This window comes from Meles meles, chromosome 14 (genome assembly GCF_922984935.1).
Source record: "Meles meles chromosome 14, mMelMel3.1 paternal haplotype, whole genome shotgun sequence".
Classification (NCBI taxonomy): Eukaryota; Metazoa; Chordata; class Mammalia; order Carnivora; family Mustelidae; genus Meles; species Meles meles.
Genome location: NC_060079.1, coordinates 13,193,135 through 13,212,370, shown reverse-complemented (window position 1 = coordinate 13,212,370; position 19,236 = coordinate 13,193,135). Strand labels below are relative to the sequence as shown.

Genomic DNA, 19,236 nt, shown 5'->3' with positions numbered 1-19,236 from the left:
TCATCAAGATCAAAAGCTTCTGCACAGCAAAGGAAACAGTCAACAAAACAAAAAGGCAACCCGCGGAATGGGAGAAGATATTTGCAAATGACAGTACAGACAAAAGGTTGATATCCAGGATCTATAAAGAACTTCTCAAACTCAACACACACAAAACAGATAATCATATCAAAAAATGGGCAGAAGATATGAACAGACACTTCTCCAACGAAGACATACAAATGGCTATCAGACACATGAAAAAATGTTCATCATCACTAGCCATCAGGGAGATTCAAATTAAAACCACATTGAGATACCACCTGACACCAGTTAGAATGGCCAAAATGAGCAAGACAGGAAACAACGTGTGTTGGAGAGGATGTGGAGAAAGGGGAACCCTCTTACACTGTTGGTGGGAATGCAAGTTAGTGCAGCCACTTTGGAGAACAGTGTGGAGATTCCTAAAGAAATTAAGAATAGAGCTTCCCTATGACCCTGCAATTGCACTGCTGGGTATTTACCCCAAAGATACAGATGTAGTGAAAAGAAGGGCCATCTGTACCCCAATGTTTATTGCAGCAATGGCTACGGTCGCCAAACTGTGGAAAGAACCAAGATGCCCTTCAACGGATGAATGGATAAGGAAGATGTGGTCCATATACACGATGGAGTATTATGCCTCCCTCAGAAAGGATGAATACCCAACTTTTGTAGCAACATGGACGGGACTGGAAGAGATTATGCTGAGTGAAATAAGTCAAGCAGAGAGAGTCAAGTATCATATGGTCTCACTTATTTGTGAAGCATAACAAATAACATGGAGGACATGGGGAGATGAAGAGGAGAGGGAGTTGAGGGAAACTGGAAGGGGAGATGAACCATGAGAGACTATGGGCTCTGAAAAACAACCAGAGGGTTTTGAAGGGGCGGGGAGGTGGGAGGTTGAGGAACCAGGTGGTAGGTAATAGGGGGGGCACGTACTGCATGGAGCACTGGGTGTGATGCCAAAACAATGAACACTGTTATGCTGTAAATAAACAAATTAAAAAAAAATAATTAGAAAAAAAAAAAAAGAATGAAGTCATGCCATTTGCAATGACATGGATGGAACTAGAGGGTATCATGCTTAGTGAAATAAGTCATTTGGAGAAAGACAACTATCATATGATCCCCCTGATATGAGGAAGTAGAGATGCAACGGGGGCGGTTTGGGGGGGCAGGAAAAGAATAAATGAAAGAAGATGGGATCAGGAGGGAGACAAACCATAAGAGACTCTTAATGTCACAAAACAAACAGAGGGGGGTAAAGAGAGGGTGATGGGGTTATGGACATTGGGGAGGGTATGTGCTATGGTGAGTGCTGTGAAGTGTGTAACTGGTGATTCACAGACCTGTACCCCTGGGGCTAATAATACATTATATGTTTATTAAAAAAAAAAAAAAAAAAGGTGTGGTATGTACACAATGGAATAGTACTCAGTCATCAAAAAGAATGAAATCATGCCATTTGCAATGACATGGATGGAACTAGAGGGTATTATGCTTAGGAAAGTAAGTCAATCAGAGAAAAACAATTATATAATTTCAGTCATAAGTGGCACTGAAGATACAAAACAGAACACAGAGAAAGGGAGGGAAAAATAAAACAAGACAGAGTCAGAGAGGGAGACAAACCATAAAAGACTCTTAACTATAGGAAACAAACTAACATAACAGTTGCTAGAGGGGAGGTGGGTGGGGGGATGGGGTAACTGGGTGATGGGCATTAAGGAGGGCACTTGATGTAATGGGCATTGGGTATTATGCAACTAATGAATCCCTGAATTCTACCTCTGAAACTAATAAAATACTATATAATTAATTGAATAAAATACAATTAAAAATAAAATCATGTCTCCAGAAAAAAGCAATAGACAGACTCAGTAATATATTTAACCTTGTCAGAAGAATGGTATATCTGATTCTACATTGTGCACTATCAATCAAGACATTATAAGAGACATGACTATGAAATAATCCAGATTAATTACTCCATAAAACAAGACAATGAACTTATTTCTTTTCCTATACATAAAAGGGTATGAGAAAGTAGAAAACTAAAGAAAAACGTGTGGCAGGAACACTAGATAAAAATTAAGATAAACAAAGAGCATCTGAGGGTAAAGTGGCCAAATGCCTACCTCTATTTTTCTGAAATAAAAAAATTTTTAATTAGAAAGTCTGCAATCTGAAGAGAAAAACAGGTGTACTACCAATAATTACTCACTAAAATATTAACAAGATGCATGACTCTTGTGGAGCTTATGCCCCACATAACCAGGGTAGGATGTGGTTCAGCACTGGAGAGGGATATGCAAAGTGTGAGACCCTAAGCTCCATGAGGAGAGAAACCATAGGCTTCGTTTCTGCCTTCTCTGCTTCTGGGACTTTGGCAGCTGGCAAATAGTGGCCACAGAACAATCCTGGCTGGTTAAACCACTGAGGAGAAACTTTGTATGGCAAGATGATAAATTAACTTTGGACACTCCGTTATGGCCACAGTGAATTATGAAGGTATAAAAAAATTCTGTTAAATAATCCCAATTGTCATGTGTTCTGTCATATCATTATGGCCCAACAACTTATGACCCTTCTTAGTACTTAAAAAGCAGCTCTTAATCCAAGAGAATTGCTCCCTATCCATGGGTAAAGATGCCGGGAGGGGAGAAAGTGAAATTACATAAGGCAAGTATCATAGTATTTATAAGATATTTCATTTTTACCCTACTTTAGGATAATGATGGACATTCTGAATAAGAGTAGTACAAATTAAGGACTCACCTCTATCTGTGTTGGGAATCCCCAGATCTACTGTAGGAATGGAACTTTCTGTGTGATCACTGTAGTATTCAATGACACTTGCCTGGCCCGCCCAGGTCTGCTTTACAATGGGGACTGAAAAAAATGAGAGAAGTGACAGTCACCGGCACAGTTCTGAAGGAAAGCTTAGCACCATGAAGGGCAGCATAATCACCTATTAAGGAAGAGAACCATTATTTGTTCTTCTGCGGGTATACCAGCCTGCTTGCTTTTCCTACTCCAAGAAATGTCGGGTTATCGGTCGGTCAATGACAGCACCTGCATGAAACCCTCTTCTTGAGATGTTTTCAGTGTATGTTAGAGCCCAACACTTCCCAATCCTGATGATTCCTCATTCCTCGAGCTCATGTAGTGATCCATTTCCTAGTCTGATTACACTGAAGTATTTTAATTTTTTTTAATTTTCCTCTTTCCCCATAGGCTATTTCATTTAAAATTCACAACTGGACTTTTCAAATGCTTCTTAGAGGGGTGGGAATATTCTGTGTTTTGGCTGAGATGCAAATATGTCTCCCCTAGGATGGGGGCTTCTCAAATGACACACGTCCCCACCCAACGATTCCAAAAGAACCACACGATGCTACCCAGGCCATGACCCTACCACTGAGAACCACTGCCTGGGAGAGCTGATATTCTTTATGCTACACTTCTGGAAAAACGTGGAAGAAGAAAGGTTGAGAACCACTGCAGATTTCTGACCTCAACCACTAACAGACAAATTGTTTTAATTAAAGAAACACAAACAACAGAAAACTTTCCCAGTTTTCTCTAATTTAGAGCTACTTTTAAGCTTCACCTGTCTCGACATTTGACAGAGTTCTTCCTGATCACTGATATTAATTCACTTGACCAAACAACTGCATAATTATTTTCTTATATACTTTTTTTTTAGCTACTGTCTGTGCATCTCTAAATTTTGAGAAGAGGTTTCTGTTGTTTCAATAGAAAAAAAAATCATCATATCTCGATTATAAACCCTGGCAATTTAAGAAACTCCACTCCAGTGAACTAAATCCGCAGGTCAGTATTTTGAGATTTTATCAGGTCATTTATCTTTCCCTTTTTCCCAGCACAAATAAAAATAAATGCAAACACTCCCAATGCAATGCCAACCTTAAATGTTTAGCTATGCAAGTCAACAAACTCAGAGTCAAAGTCAGACAGCCTTTGTATATAAAACACAAAAGGGCAACATTTTATCCATTATTCACCAGCGTTTAAGAAAGACAGACCTATGAATTCTGGACATTTGTTACAATCTCTAAGTTACCTATTTTAACCCACTAAATAACTTTTAGGGCTTAAAATACAATTTTTCTGCAATCCTGAAAAGGCAGAGATTTCTTCATGTCAAAATGGACAAAGATGCATAATAACAGATAAGGCTGCCTGAGCGGGTAGGGAGGAGGAAGAAAAACAAATCCTCTTCTACTTTCACATCTCAACACAATGAAAGCCTTCACCTTGTCACCACAGTGGCACTCTGCCATGGGTATCGCATGCAGGAGACTTACCCAGAAAGTGCCCCCGGCAGCCTGCTGCCGCTAATTCACTCCTGGGTAAAATGTCTTCCCTGGCATGATGCTGGAAGAAGCTGTGAGGAAAGGTCAAGAATTTTCCTCAGTCCCCAGCCCTCAGCTGTGCAAAAGTCTGCTTTCGCTGTCCTCAGCCGTTAGCCTCCAGTTCCCTTTTGCTCTAATGGCTTTATTAAACAGCAGAGATGTTTCTTCTCGGCTGATTTAAATGACATTAAAATCAAGTGTGAGTGAGTTCTTTACTGTACCTAACTACTTGCTTTCAGTTTTTGTTTGAAATAGCTGAAACAGAAATTTCACTAAAGGTAAGAATTCCTATACAAATCGTTCCCCATAGCAGGCAAGTGCCCAGGATGTAGTAGATGCTCAATAAATAGTTGAATTTTTGTAGAAGTTCCCACAAAAGGCTTAGGGCTATCTCTGGAACTGGTTTAAAGGAAGGTCTTATTCATAAATGCAATTCATCATTTGGTACAAGACTATTGCCACCATTACCAATTGTATAAAAATACACCAGCCATTTTAATATAGTAGGATGTTATGATTCTATAATCCCAAAAGCATTCAACAATTTTTATCATCTGTCACCTAATCACTATAGCTCCTGAAGCGTTTGTTGTATCTGCCAGCTATAGAGAATTAAAACTAAGGCTAAGTCTTCTATAACAGCAGCTAAAACCTTTACTTTTAACTAGGGTTGATTCTAAATTACCTAAAACTTTTAGAGTATTGGTCGATTTTATTAGCAATGTTTGAATTCTAAATTGAATTCATTCTAGTTATAAATTATTTTATACTGAGGCACTGGGTTCCCAAGTATATTAAACTGTGAGAAAATATTTCAATACAGTTACATGATCTATTATCTCATTTTCAATACAGAGAAGTGTACTTTCTACCCCCTAATAAAACACTAGCGAATGCCTCTTTCAAGAAGGCTTACCACAGGATAACTTGCAAATGGAGCGAAGTAAAACTTGTGCTATTAAAGAAAAAACAATCCCCGCTGCACAGATGGCGTAAATCTTCCACATGGCTTTACAGACTCAAAGCAGGAGATGTGTCTCGCTAGGAGGCACAGAACACACATTTTTACCCCTGGTGAATTTACTTGCAAAACTGATTACAAATGAAAATGCACTAGACACTTAAGCACTGTACAAAGACTACCACACAATCAAATGTGAATGACTCTCGATGTTAAGAAATCTGCTATTTTCACTCCACAAATAGACTTCCTGTCTCTCCATACACGGCAGTGACAAAACCCTGCTTGCTCCTCTCTCCTCCGAAAAGGGTTAGAGACACACACCCCGATTTTAGAGATGAGGTGTACCTAAGCCTGAAAGGCATCCCTCGGGGCTGGTCTAAAACCTGTTCGGGCAACCTTGGAACCTCTCTATCTGTTCAACAGCCAGGGGGCGATCTGAGGGGTGCAGCCCCCCAACTCCCTCCCTCTCTTCAATAATCTAATGACATCATTTGAGCTGCACTGTAATCCATGCCTCATGTCTGAAATAAGCAGACTGCAGCCGAGGACCTGTCGGCCTCTCTAACCATACACATCTTTCCCTAAGTCTGCTCAGATGGGCCTCTTCCAGACAAGATGACTGCGGTAAAGGGAACAGGGTGTTTTTTGCTTTTTCAATCTGAAAGGAATAAAGTGTTTATTTTTAGGTGCTCAGGAAGCTGTGAAAAGGAACGAAAGGCTGAGCAAATAGCAATTTTACCTCATTAATCAGGGGGACTGCAGCGGGAGAGCCTCGCACGACCCAGCACTTGAAGAACAAAGCGGTGACTGCCACCAGATACTTAAGACACGCACGGGAACGGCGTGGCAAACTGGTGCAGAGAGAATTCTTAACATTTTCTGACAGCTCACGTCACACATTAGAAAAACACATAACCCAAGAGGAAGTGAACAAGCTGAATATTAAAACTCCAGAGACCTTCTCCTTGCTTAAATATAGTTTTACATGCTATGCCTAATTTGCTTTATATAAAACATTTAAAGTTTCTTTAAAACCCTACTAACTGCTTGCATCTCAAGAGCGTGTTGCTATTTCGATGGTGTCAATATGTATTTCTTTCTTAAGCCAAAAGATAGAATATATTTTTGCTGTGTCCTAAGAATGCTTTATTACATTTAAATCAGAATCCGGACACAAAGTGGTTGCATAAACGCTTGTTTCACTGTTAAGCAAAAAAGATACAAGATGTTAAGTAATTTTTTTAAAATTTTGGAACTTGCTTTATTACTATTCTTCATTAAGAATGTAAAAAATGAGTTCAGTGTGTATTTTCCCTTGCCAAATTGACAGGAGCCTTCAAGAGAATGTGCCATCCCTCACCCTTACCCTGGACAGCATTATAAGGAGCCAGGAATGGGGGACATCGCAAGGGGTCTTCTGCTGTCCCCAGGGGCAGTGCACCCACAAGTGAGAACCTGCCACCAGATACATCACCAACAGTATAGCCAACTCTAAGTTTTTCAAAGATAAATATACAGTCTTATCTCTGGGTTTTTTTTTTTTCCTTGTCATTTGGCCTTTGTAACTTCAAGGGTTTCTATCACAAAGTTCATGGGGAAAGAATGAAGAAAAAACCCACCCCACTCCATGTACTGGGCTTGACTACAGCAGCCAAACGCTTGGCCAGGAGTGGCAGCCTGAATGCCCAGCTTGCTTTATATTTTAGATCCTCTGCGGATTTCAACTTCTGGCTCTCCCCCTTGCGACTGAAAATTAAAAGCCTACTTTCCCACCTTCTGGCCAAGTCAAAAATGACCTTCAGCCTAGCAGAACGTCAACGTGAATATCCAGTACCATTTATCACGTGTTAAGACTGTAATACCTTCAAGGAGATGACAGTATAGCTGTGCTGTGGCAGAGAGAACTGGGGGTTTGGAGCCAGAAACCCTGAATCCCAGCTCTCCTACTCAACAGTCTATAAGAACAGGGGCCAGCTGCGTCTTGTCCCACACTCAGCTTTCTCTACATGATGAAAGGAATAACATTAATTATCACATCATCGGGAATTGTCACCATGAAGGCAGATGATACAGTGTATGTAAAAAAACACCCCAGAAAATGTAAAGAGGATGAGCAGATACAGTGAATAGTGTTGTCCTTGTAATTAATAGGATTACTGGATAATTCTCTGGGCCAACCGGTGGTCAGACTGGCCTTCCGAAAGAAGGAGAGGAGCCTAGTGGCCTCGCTCCCATCCAGTGATATGGACATCAAAGTCGCTAAAATCCTGCTGCATCCACATCTTTTCAAACAAACATTCAAGTTTAAAGATGGCTTGCCACAGAAACCCTACTGTGAAAGCCTCATAATACCTTTTAATTAAGTCTCAGGCTTCAATGACCCCAGATTCAGATTCATAGCAATGAATCAAAGCATCCAGCTTTGGGAGGTTTGGTTTTAATGTTCCTAACAGGCTTTTTAAAGATTTTATTTATTTGATATATAGAGAGAGATCACAAGTAGATAGAGAGGCCTGAGAAGATTATCTGACCCTGATACAAATAAGAAGCAATGAACTAGACCATTCAAAATTACTGAATTAAGGTCAGCAAACTTCTTTTTCATTTCCGTAAAATATGAAAAATACAACCAGGGATGGTCCCTATTTTACGGCTTTACAGTCACTTGAAAAATGTTTCAAAAGAGAAAATATCACCACTACCACTGTTCTTAACATCAATATTATGAGAACAGTCACTACTCCCAAGTGCAGCTTCAGGATCAAATAAATCAGTTTGAACGCTTCTATTGGCTGTTTAAAAAAAAAAAAAAGGCAGTCCCTTCGTTCATATCCTTTGATACTTTATAAGATATATCAAAAATTATGCCCAAATGCCCTTCCAGATTTTAAAAAAAGCAAAAGGATATTAAATCTAGGTTAATTTTTGTGAATGATGAAAATTTCAACTTCTGTATTGATTTTTAATAGTCTTTAGGATTCCCTTATATAATGAGTGCCTATATTAGGCTGACTGAATAGGACTGGGCACTTTATGTGACTATTTTAGGTAAATATGAAGGTTTATAGCTACATACGTATACTGTACATCATGACCAGATTCTAGTTGATGTTAGTATCTTAATATTTCAATCCCAAATTATATTATTTTTTATTTGGAAAATGTTCCCCTTTAAATTATAATTTATAAGTACCATATTATCAGAAACTCCCCCATAGCTCCAATCCCCTGAAAACGACAGCTGGTTTAGAAATCTCTTCTACATAAATATCACACTCTTGATGAAATCGACAGTCTTTTCATGAAAAAAAAAATTAAAATATATGCTAAAATTAGAAAATGCAAAAGACTGTCTAATTTTCAATTTCAGAAAAGTGCAGCTTGAAATAAGGCAAAAAAAGAAAAATTATGTCTACTTATATTTAGGACGTGCTTTTTCTTTTACATTATCACCATAACTTAGTAGAATTCTGCAATAACACCAAAAAGTTGAATAAAAACAACATTGATCTACATGCCAAGATCTTAAGAACGGATCGCTATGTATAAGCCACCTATTGCCTTCTCTGCAATATAATCCACTCATGAGCGAATACGTATCTTTAAAAGTTCCAGTGTGTGCATCCACCATAATGTAAAAAGAAGGATTAGTCTTCTAGAAAACATTCTTTTTTTTTGGCCTTCTCCCACCTTGAAATCCCCTCTAACATTCCTCATACAGTTCAGAGCCAGTGCATGGACATAAATAGGACACTGTTCTGCAAAATGGATTGTTATTCATGCATCGTGTCCAAGATTGCCACAGCTGTGCTTTCCCATTTCCAATTTAGAATACTGCTCTGAACGGTATTCAGAAGGGCTAGGGCCACTCATGTTTTGATACAAAACGGTCCCTTCTAATTGATCTTAGTTATTGAAGTGGTACGATGAGGAACACAAGCTAAATAACTATTTTCATTCCAATGATGTATGTGTCGTTTTCTCTTTCTTGAGTTTCTAGCTGGCTTGTACATTTTTTTTCTTTAAAGGCAGTTGGGATTTTATAAGGTCAGGAAAAATGAAAAAACATACTTCTATCGCCGTGAAATTTCTTGCATGTTTTTACTGCGAAAAATATATCCTCTTTCTTCACTGGATTTCCCTAGAAAACAAGAAAACATGTGTATATATAAGTCCGTGTCATATCAACACCCACATTCACACCCCTATTAGATCTCACATGCCATAGAGGTGACCTTCCCCAACGTCAAGGACATCAATCCTGTTTCCAGGAATAAGTTTTTGGGGAAACAGGAGCTATAATTCAGCTGACAAGACCTCTGACGTCAACCAGACCTGGGCCTGAATCCCAGCCCTGCCCTGTACACACTGTGTCACCCAGACAACATTCTTCAGCTCTCAACTTCAGTCTGCTCATTTAGAAGATGGTCAGAATAGCCACCAGTGAAGCCGTTTTCATTGCTACATTTATTCAGCACATTCTAACTGCCCAGTAAATGTTAGTCACCTTCCCTTTCCTTTTCCCAGCTGGTGAAGATTTTGACAAAGGGAGAGAACCGGGGGCTGCGTTCCTGTACAATAGGAGCTAACTCCCTCTTGCGGGGCTGATCTCACTTTGATGTTGAAAGTATTTTTATGGCTCCTTTATTGTCTACCCAAGTCTAAGCTACAGCAACATTCTATCTTCTGCCAAAGGGACAATTACTTCAAACACTTGGGTGCAAGGAAGGAGGGGCAATTACGGAGCCCTGAGCCAGCCCAGCCCCAGCTGACCACTCAGATGAAAGGGACACACGGGGAGACTGTGGACAGCCTACACTCAAGGCCACGGAAAGCTTCGTGGGGTGTTCTGAGCCCTTTATCAAACGTTTTAGGCCTTTAATAATATTCAATCATGACTCAAACATCATCTGGGGCCAGTTTATGGTGACATTTAAACACAGCTTTGTCATATTACTCAAGACACTAGGAGGTTGACCCCACGAGACTGCCCAAAAGAGCATTAAAGAACAAGCAAGCATCATGTCTAGAAAGACAGGATTTCCCCCTCAGGAACTGAACAAACATTACAGATTCTCTACCATTACTGCAATGTGTGCGTGTGTGTGCACATGCGTACACCTGTGTGTGTATACATATATTCATTTTTGAATATGCCACACACAGACTTCTGTGTGACTGCCTTCAGAAGAACAGACAACATTTGAGGGTGATGAATATGTGTTCTCTTCTGAGGAAGAACTGTTAATGTAGTGAATTTCAGGGGTCTTCAGGCTCATCCTGGGAACTGGACCTAGGATACACTGAAACAAGTAAGATCATTCTGAAAGTTCTGCTGGACAGTAGCAGATGAGATCAAATCAAGGTCTCCAGCTAAGAGGAGATGGGCTTGGGGAGAAGGCTTAGGTGTAGCAGGAAATGTCTGAAATGACCCTTCTAGGAAATGGAATAGATCTTCCAGTAGACACATGCTGAATCATCAACAAGGGAAATGACTCCAGGCACACTGACTCCCTGCGGCAGGCAGTTCTGCATGGAGCCTCGGGAGTGAGTCGGTGCCCTAAGGATCCTCACTGCCCCTCCCGCGGACTCACTGTGTGACCCTGAACAAGTACTTCTCAGTCCTCTCTCTTCTCATGTGTCAACTAGGACAACAACAGTGCTCACCTGATAGGGCAGTTACTAGTAAGAAGTATGGTATCTACTTCTTACCTGGCACATAAGTAGAAACTCAAAGTCCTAGGACGATATTATGCACAGCATATAGATTCTCCTTGGATATGTGAGGAAGTCTTTCTTCTATACTCACGCAAAGTGGTAGAAAAGACTGGAATGTGGTAGCACAGTAGGAGTCCACAGCCTCTGTACAAAACTCGGGCACTGGGGTGAGCGGAGGCCCGTTGCCTTTGTCCCAGATGTAGAGAGCAATCTGTCGGGACAGGAGCCCGCAACAAATGAAAGAACTTGGCCAACACCGCGAGTGTAAGAAGGTACAAAATATGTCAAGGAAAAGCAGACCATGTCTTCTAGAGAGCGCTAAGACTGAACCGAATCAATTTGACGATATTCAACAGATTTTTTTTTTTACATATAAAAATAGTAATTTCATGTGGCTCCATCTAATCTTTTATTAACAAGAATCCATATTCTTGTTCATATTCTGAACACCAAATAATTCCAAAGCTGTTATAAGCAATTTCAGGGAAGCGATTTTAGGGTTTCTAAAACATCACAGTAGAAGATAAAAGAAATTATTACCATGAGGCTGGTTTTCTGCAGTACGGTAATTACACACCTTGACTAACAGCCTTGCTGGAAACATCTAAAACTGTTGGATAAAATATCTTTAAAATAATTTTAAATGGATTGCTAAATTTCCATAGTAGTATGGAACTTGTGAGGACAAAACCGCAAAAGGAAGAGCCTGGGGAAAATGGCATCGAGGGTAGTTTCCCTCAGTCGGCAGATGGTGAACTGTAGTGATGCTGAGTTTCTGACAGGAGTTAAGAAAATAAAGCCCAAGACTCACCCAAGGTGGAGAGTGTTTAAGAGCAAACCCCACATAAATCTGGGATGCTGGAGCTAGATGGAGGGGGAAAATATCATCTCCAAATCTCCTCTGAGATTTTTAATCAAAACCCAGGCCTCCCTCATGTGTGCCACTAATGTGGTCCAAAACACTTCAAACAGTTATTTTAAAATGGTCCCACGTTAGTATAATCCTGTAGCAGTAAGAAAAACAAATGCAAATCCTTCCACCTTAATGTAGGACTCAGAAGATTCGCACAGATACAGTTTGAAGCAAGACTACTCAGAGAAAAATCACAAAAAGTACAGGGACATGAGCTGATCACCAAGAACCAGCAGACACAACATCATCAGACCCAAAAGACTCCAGGTCTTGGAATTATCAAACACAGGTTATAAAATTACTATGTTTAATACATTTTCATAAAGAGAAAACATTCAAACATTAGCAAATTTTTAAAAATTATATAAAATAAGCAAATTTGAAAAGAAAGCGCTAAACTTCTAAAAATGAAAAACAATAAAGAAAAATTTAATGATTAGGATAAGCAGAGTATTAGACACCGGTGAATAAAAAAATCAGGGAATTAAAAGGTGAAAGTTCCCAAATTATCTGAAATGTAGCACAGCAGAAACAGAGATGGGAAAAGTAAAAGAAAAATTCAGAGTGCTGGCACACAGCTACACATCCAGGAGGAGATAACAGAAAGAATGGGGGTGAGAACATGCTTGAAAAAAGAATGGCTGAGAATTTCCAAAAATTACATAACAATCCTATTATAGAAAGGGTCAATGAATCCCATGTAGGATGTAAAAAAGAAAAAAAATGTCAGCACCTAGACATCTCATAGCGAAACCGCAGAATATCAAAGACAAATAGTCTTAAAGGCAGGCAGAGAGAAAGATTACCTACAAAGAAGCCACATGAGACTGGTGCTGATTTCCCAACACCACAGCAATAATAGAAACCAGACAGTGTAGTAAAGCCACAGTGATGACAGAAAATGATGGACAACCCAGAACTGTAAATACAAGGTAACTATGTTTAAAGAACAAAGTCAATACAAATTTTTTAAAGGGAAAAAAATTGAGAATGTACCACCCCACTGAAGGAAACGCTAAAGGATGTGCCTCAGAAGAAAAAAAATGATCCCACCAGGGTGCAGCCACCCTGGAAAACAGTATGGAGGCCCCTCAAAAAGTTAAAAACAGAGCTACCCTACAACCCAGCAGTAGCAATACTAGGTATTTATCCAAAGGATACAAATATAGTGATTCAAAGGGCCACCTGCACCCCAAGGTTTATAGCAGCAATGTCCACAATAGTCAAACTCTGGAAAGAGCCCAAATGTCTATCAAAAGATGAGTGGATAAAGATGATGTGGTATATATACACAATGGAATACTACTCAGCCATCAAAAGGAAGGAACTCTTACCATTTGCAGTGACGTGGCTGGAACTAGAGAGCATTACGCTAAGAGGAAATAGGTCAGTCAGAGAAAGACAATTATCATATGATTTCACTCAAATGTGGAATTTAAGAAATAAAACACAAACACAGGGGAAGGGAAGAAAAAATAAAAGAAGACTAAATCAGAGAGGGAGACAAACCATAAGACACTCTGAACTCTAGGAAACAAACTCAGGGCTGCTGGAGGGGAGGTGGGTGGGGGATGGGTAACTAGGTGACAGGTATTAAGGAGGGCACCGATGGAATGAGCACTGGGTGTGATATGCAATTGATGAATCACTGAATATTACCTCTGAAACTAATAATACACTATATGTTAATTAATTGAATTTAAATTTTAAAAATGTCAAAAAAAAATGATCCCACCTGGCAGGTCTTTGAAGTAAGATGGGATACTGAACAAAGGCACTGGCAAATACATGGTGAAGCTAATACAAATACGAATTGCATAAAATAAAGATAATATTTAAGTTGCGGGGTTTCGGAAAAGAACAAAAGTACTAAATAACAAAGAGCATTTAAATTGGTAAGGGGAGGGGTGCCTGGGTGGCTTAGCAATTGAGCATCTATCTTCAGCTCAGATCACAATCCCAGAGTCCCTGAATGGAGTCCCAGGATCAAGTACCACATGGGGAAATCCCCACTCAGCAGGGAGTCTTCTTCTCCCTCTGACCCTCCCACTTATTGTGGTTTCTCTCTAGTGCTCGCTCTTTCAAATAAATAGAGAAAATCTTTTAAAAAAAAAATTGGGGAGGGAATAATCAGAGTTCAATTATTCTAAGTCCCTTGAATTTAGGCCATGAATTACTTAGCCTTTGTTAGGTTAAGAATGCGTGTTAAAATATTTAAAAATAACCAGTAAGGTACAGAAATGAAGACCGAATTTCCAAAACAGCAGAGGAGGAAAAAATGGAAAAAGAAAGAACAAAAAACAATCTATATAGAAGGTAAGGAAGGGTTTAAAAGAGCCAGAGAGAAAATGAGGAGAAGGATAAAATAAAGTGTGAGAAATCAGTTCAAATATAAAGGTAATCATGTTCAAAGTAAGTGTAAATTTGCTACCTGGTTTCAAGACAAAGACAGACAAACTGGGAGGAAAAGAAGACATGTCCTCTCTGAGAGAAGCACATCTAAAAGAGGACACAAAGGGGCTGCAAGAAAAAGATGAGAGACAATTAAAAAGCAAACCTGAGAAGAAAGCTGGTATAGAAACAGTCACAGCAACAAAACACATGTTAGGGCAAAGAGCATGACAAGAAATAAAGATGAATTCATAAGAAGACTTAAGGATTCTAAACTTGCACGCAATTAATTAACATAGTCTCAAAGGGAAAAAAGCAAGAGTTGGCAGTTACGAGAGGAGATATTATCAAATGCACCATTATTATGGAAGATTTTCCATTCCTCTCTTAATAAATGATAGATCAAGCAGACAAAAGTAGAAGGATGGGAGGGAGGAGGGAAGGAAAGAAAGAAGGGAGGAAGGAAAATTAATTTATTATATTAAATCTATTTCTTCCTTAATCTCATAAAGAGAAAACTATACCCCCCCAAATTATAGCATATACATCTTTTCCTCCATTTATGAAAAGTAAACATAAACCAGGCCACAAAATAAGCCTAAAAATATTTCTAACACTTGTTATATAGACCACACTAATGCTAAGCTAGAAATCAGTATTACAACACAGTAACACACATAAACATACTGGCTCGCAATGAAAAATGTATTTTTTAAAATGGGTCACAGTAAAAAAAAAAAAAAAGTTTAAAAGTCTCTGCCCTAGAGAAATCCCTGCCCAGGCTCATCATGACACACATCCACAAAACGCAGAGAAGCAATGAGTGTAACAGGAAAACGCAGAGCGGTGCAGAAGCCCGCCACCGGAGCCCGGGTAAGCTAACTGCTCCGGTCTCCGGAGAGACTCCTGCTTGGAGTGGAAAAAAGTTCATCAGAACTGCCGACATACCCACGTGGATGAGTTTCAAGTCAGAACAATACCCGTGGTACACTTTTTTTTTTATCTGAAGTCCCAAAAGGGTGAAAAACTGCATACTGTCTTATTCGGTGGCACAGTCACATGCTGTGGAAGAGGAAGAAAAGGAAGAGAGAATCCAAGAAAGCGTTTACTAGAAAGAATAAAAGGGACGCAGGAATGTCACAGTCAGGGAGCTTCAAAGTGACTGGTGATGTTCTGGCTCTTAAACCAGGTGGAGATTACATAGAGATTTTGACCTATCCTCATACTTTCCACATACATTAGAAATAGTTTTTGTAGGTATTTAGTGATTAATAGATTCCTGAACCTGGTATCTATACCAAAGTTAACTCTTCATTAAAAATATCTAAGTAGACCTGCGCTTTCAATTAGTCATTCTTTCCTTTCTATGGAACGGAAGAACAGTTTTTTTACATGTATATTTCTCCACCAATAAGCTTTTTCATCACATGCCATCAGCCAGGAAGGTAAAGCATTGTGCGTGCCCTTTTCACTCCTGGCATGCTGACAGCACTCCTGGTCTGAGTGACGTGTCAAGACTGACCCCACTGCCCTAAGATACAGGTTCCTGAAGAGTGAATGGTGACGATGTTCCAGGCAGTCCGATGTGCCTGTGAATGAAACCCACGAAGAAACTTTCTTAACAAGGATCCACCTAAAGATACAAACGTAGTGATACGAAGGGGCACGTGCACCCAAATGTTTATAGCAGCAATGTCCACAATAGCCAAACTATGGAAAGAGCCTAGATGTCCTTCAACAAATGAATGGATAAAGAAGATGTGGTATATATACACAATGGAATACTATGCAGCCATCAAAAGAAATGAAATCATGCCATTTGCGACGACGTGGATGGAACTAGAGGGTATTAGGCTGAGCGAAATAAGTCAATCGGAGAAAGACAATTATCATAAGATCTCCCTGATATGAGGAATTTGAGAGGCAAAGTTGGGGGTTTAGGGGATAGGGAAGGAAAAAATGAAACAAGATGGGATCGGGAGGGAGACAAACCATAAGAGTCTCTTAAGCTCACAAAACAAACTGAGGGCTGCCGGGGTTGGGGGGGGTGCGGTATGGAGAGGGTGGTTGGGTTATAGACATTGGGGAGGGTATGTGCTATGGTGAGTGCTATGAAGTGTGTGAGCCTGATGATTCACAGACCTGTATACCTGGGGCAAATAATACATTATATGTTAATTAAAAAAAAATAACAATGATCCAGGAATGATTAAAGCCTCCAGGATGATTGGTCACTAAATGTCCACTAAATGCCCAGGGATGCTGAGGTTCCAATTAGCATGCCATGCACAGCTGCCTGCTTGGGACCAACTGGCTCAGTTCTGCCCCAGAGGGCCAAGGACAGAGACATGACCATGGCACTGTACGGCCAAAGTACCAAATAAGAGCAAAGGTGCTTTGATGACAGTTTTGCGTGTTTTTAGAAATCCACCCTTGCACCCATCCACCTAGCTTTAAAAAAAAAAAAAAAAAATCAAAAATCACAGAGGAGAATCAAGAATCTTTTTCACTGCTCCTTCTCCACCTACATGATAAAAATGCGCTTTACAGAGAAAGACCTAATTTGCAGAAGAGAAGAGAAGAAGATATAGAAGCATTGGGTGGGGAGGGGTATGCTGTCAGGGAATAAAAAACACCGTTTATATTAAAACACATGAAGTCTTAATTACTGAGACTTCTAGCAAAGAAACAATGACGTACCTCATGTTTTAAATCTATCGTAAAGTCGGACTTCAGGGATTCACTCTTTAACCTCTTGGTAAGCCTAGAAAATAGATACATTTTGAGGTTTTCTTTTTTATTAATCAGAGGAAGCATCAAACAAGAATAACACATTGAGACTTTCCAATGTTTGAAAACAGATTACAAGCACACATTTTAAGATAAAATTAAGAGTTTCACATTTCCTTGAGGCAAAGCACTGTGAAAATGGAATTATTTGTTGAGTAGGAAATGAATGCAAGCCTTTTTTGCAAATGCAGCATTCATTGTTTCAACATCTGGCAAATACACTAAAGTACAATAGAGAAAATTAAATGTCTTGTGTAAAACAAAGCCACAAAGCTTGTTGACTCCTGGTAAGTGTGTTGACTCCTGACACAGAAAGAAGACAGAAAAGAAAAGGAAAAAAAGCTTGCATGATAGAGAAACAAAAGTTGCTACTTTTCAGTCTCCTGCTTTTAATAATCCAAATGAACTCCACCTTGTGAAGTTTTTAGGGGAAGAGAGCATATGGTTTCCGGAAAGAAAAAAAAAATTTCAAGTCCTTTTCTTAAGGAAATCTTCAGTGGCTCCTTTCAGTGCAGATGAGAGCCCCCTCGTTCCCTTCTACTGTCTCCAAGCTTCTCCACACTTGCCAACGACACCCACAGCATACACCTGCCAGCTGTTTTCTCTAGCTCTACCTCTGCCTAGCACACCCATACCCAACCTTCACCTGGCAAAACTTTCTTCAAGGTCCAACTCAAGGGCACCTTTTCTGTGGAACTTTCCCAGACTTGCCCACCAGCGTAGATGGAAATCCTTTGCTCCCGGAATAGGAAGCAAGCTCTGTTAACCTTATCACACATGTCCCATCCTGTTGTACATCCGTCCCTCTCTCTGCTACAGCTTCTTTATATCACCAGCACGGCCCACTGTGCCTGGCCACAAGGAGCACTCAGGAAGCTGCCTGAATGAATGGCAGCAAGATATTCTTTGGTTCCAAGATGCGTGAGGTAGAATTACACTTTTACCCAGACTGCTGAAATACCATATGGTTCTCTGTCACAGGGCTAGAGACTAGACCGTCGGTTTCGATTACAAACCCCCTAATGTGTATTTTAACTACAAAGACACAACAATACTGATTTCAAAAGGAAAAGTAAAAAGTTTCAAAACTCTTTACTGAGTTTTTGGCCTAGTTGAGCCACAAAGATTTCTTTTTTTTTTAATGTTTATTTATTTTAGGGAGAGACGGCACAAGCAGGAGACACAGAGAGAGAGAGAGAGAATCTCAGGCAGACTCCACACTGAGCATGGAGTCTGAAGTGGGGCTCAATCCCAGGACCCCGAGATCATGACCTGAGCCGAAACCAAGATCCAAATGCTTAAATGACTATACCATCCAGGTGCCCCAACATTTCCTTAAAAATTTACCTTTAATTAGAGGAAAGAAAGAAGGACACACGTTATAATTTATGTTTAGTATTAAAGCATTTGTCTTGGGGTAAATACTAGTATGGCTTGGTGGCAGGTAACTCCAAACAGGTCACATAATCTAAAATAATCTCGGTCACATTCCTACTCAATACCTGCCCTCAGATTTGTCGGTAGGAGTGGATGAGGATACACAAAGATACACACATGTTCTCGGTCACACTGCCAATATATAGTAACAGAAAAAAACCTGCCCTGGCATGAATTCTCATCCAGGCTGCAGTCTGCTCAGTTAGAGCTAGTTTTTATAAAAAAACAATTATCACGGTAACTTTGGAATCTGGACTCATGCCAAGGGCCTTCGAAATCCAGTCAGACCACATTCAGACTCCAAAGACAGAAAAAGTCGTATCTGGGCTTCCTGCCACAGGCAAGGGACACACAGCTGGGATGGGAACGTAATAGCAAGTGACATCCACTGTTAGATGGCTATGTATCACAGGTCCCTTCTTCCTAGACAATAAAACACCTCTGACCTAAGTTTCTCATACAACTCTTGAAAATTTATATTTGGGGGAAACCTCAGATGGACAAAACAGAAGAACACTGAATTTCTTTAAGGTGGACAATGACAATTTGAGGACATACAGATATACCCTGGAATTTTTAAGTGGCTATTTCTAGCAGCTCATGCTGTCTACCATAACCTT

At 39.9% G+C, this 19,236-nt stretch overlaps 1 protein-coding gene across 2 annotated transcripts in view; it reads right to left on the bottom strand.

The window, feature by feature from the left end:
* B3GLCT (beta 3-glucosyltransferase) overlaps nucleotides 1-19,236 on the bottom strand; it is a 125,769-nt gene that overhangs the window by 43,114 nt on the left and 63,419 nt on the right. For both annotated transcript variants that reach the window (XM_045978237.1, XM_045978236.1), the window contains exons 8-11: nucleotides 17,090-17,153; nucleotides 11,177-11,296; nucleotides 9,439-9,508; nucleotides 2,803-2,916 (exon numbers count right to left, since the gene is read on the bottom strand). In XM_045978237.1, coding sequence (XP_045834193.1) covers nucleotides 2,803-2,916; nucleotides 9,439-9,508; nucleotides 11,177-11,296; nucleotides 17,090-17,153 — 368 coding nt within the window. The remainder of the gene's footprint in view (nucleotides 1-2,802; nucleotides 2,917-9,438; nucleotides 9,509-11,176; nucleotides 11,297-17,089; nucleotides 17,154-19,236) is intronic.